We start from the raw sequence: 1,542 nt of genomic DNA on the forward strand, positions 1-1,542 counted from the left end.
ATTTTTTTTTCCACCCCGCCGAACATTCCATTTTTGGGACACCGTCATAGTTTTTTTTCCATTTTCTTGCGTGGACCCATGAAAGCTCGACTTTAGACGCGGAACCTATGTCGGTCTCTACAACGCATGTGAATATCCATTAACAGGTCTGTCAACCGTTTTTTGAGCGTGATTTTGAAAAATACCTGAAAAGGACCAATGACGAGCGCCGTTTCCACCCCCTCCTCTCCCTACCACAAACTCCTGATCAGTTCTTAAAGTTCCACCCTCGTCATTCAGCGCTACCCACGGTCACGGAAGCATCTCACTCTTCGCTAGCACCGAGCACCGTAGAAACTATTTACCATGGGTTACGTTGGATCGCCGAAGTACACCAACGAGGATATCGAACACGAGGTAAGCACCATGTCCTATCCTCTCCACACATTCAACGACTTAGATAACGATTGCTATTCAAATCATTTGGTAATAATATCTCTATTTCAGATTAGGATCGCCCGACAGCTTTCGTGGAGTTCGGAGTTCGACAGCTCAGATGAAATCGAGCACGAGGTAAGCCTAGACACTCCTCCCGATCGGGGGTACTCTATCGCGCTCTTATTTTCTCTGAAAATATATCCACCGTTATATTTTATTATTTATATTAATGGGGGTTATTACATTTATTTCAGCTGAACATAGTCAACGATATGTCGTGGGAGTCCGATTACTCGGATTTTGAGGAGTCGCCATCTGGAGAGAGAGATAGTTTTCACTGCTCCACACCGGTAGCGGCGGACCGCGATTTCCCTGATGGATTCTGGTCCCCCGCGCATCTGACACCCGACGTAGGAGAGCTGAACAGCACGGCGAACACCATAATCGTCGACGAGCCTGCTGGCGGGTGGGAATGCCAGCAGATCGAGGTGTCGGAGCCGAGACTTGGAAATTACTCGGACCTACTCCTCAGCTGCGATGTAGCCCCCACTACTTCGCAGACTCAGTGTACCTGCGTGGCGTGCACCGAGTGCATAGAGGCCATAATGGCCGAAGTGGCTGATAGATACCCTCAAATTTCAGCCGATAACCAAGCCCACGCCTTCACAGTAGAGAGTGTTAGCATCAACCGTAGTTGCGCGTGCACTCTTTGCGACAGATGTAGCGCCGAAATTTTCACAGATATAATAGCTATGTGGAATTAGCCGATCTGTAAATTAAGGAAATAAAGCACTGTTGACAGAACTCTCTGCTTTCTGTGTCTTGTTTGTTTATCCTCCGTCATACCCAACCCCACATCCAACCTTCGACATTTTCCCATACTCCTCCAACGGGAAAATAACGGCCGCTTGCCTAATAGCACCTGCAAACGCGTGAGGGGCTTCCCGTCCCACAAAATTATGACGCCAAGGAGTCTGGACCCTGAGAGGTGACATGCCAACGTATGGGTAAGGCCCGGGTGGTGCCTGAAAAACGCGGTAAGTTACAGGGAGGATAACAAATTCCTCCCAACCACCCCCCGGCTCCAAAACCACTTAAAACAACCTCTCGGTTCCATAGAACAAG

The 1,542-nt window shown here is 48.8% G+C and overlaps 1 protein-coding gene across 1 annotated transcript; it reads left to right on the forward strand.

Moving 5' to 3' along the window:
* The first annotated feature begins 272 nt into the window (after window positions 1–272).
* Window positions 273–1,201, forward strand: LOC124166789. Its single transcript, XM_046544468.1, has 3 exons — window positions 273–396; window positions 487–552; window positions 672–1,201. Exons 1-3 carry the CDS (start codon window positions 346–348, stop codon window positions 1,179–1,181), a joined length of 627 nt encoding a protein of 208 aa, XP_046400424.1. The 5' UTR covers window positions 273–345; the 3' UTR covers window positions 1,182–1,201.
* The last annotated feature ends 341 nt before the right edge of the window (window positions 1,202–1,542 follow it).

Source organism: Ischnura elegans, chromosome 10, assembly GCF_921293095.1.
Source record: "Ischnura elegans chromosome 10, ioIscEleg1.1, whole genome shotgun sequence".
NCBI lineage: Eukaryota > Metazoa > Arthropoda > Insecta > Odonata > Coenagrionidae > Ischnura > Ischnura elegans.

Coding starts and splice junctions, on each gene's coding strand:
- LOC124166789 (XM_046544468.1), top strand. CDS start 346: ATGGGTTACGTTGGATCGCCGAAGTACACCAACGAGGATATCGAACAC. Junction 397..486: donor ACGAGGATATCGAACACGAG/GTAAGCACCATG, acceptor TCTCTATTTCAG/ATTAGGATCGCCCGACAGCT. Junction 553..671: donor CAGATGAAATCGAGCACGAG/GTAAGCCTAGAC, acceptor CATTTATTTCAG/CTGAACATAGTCAACGATAT.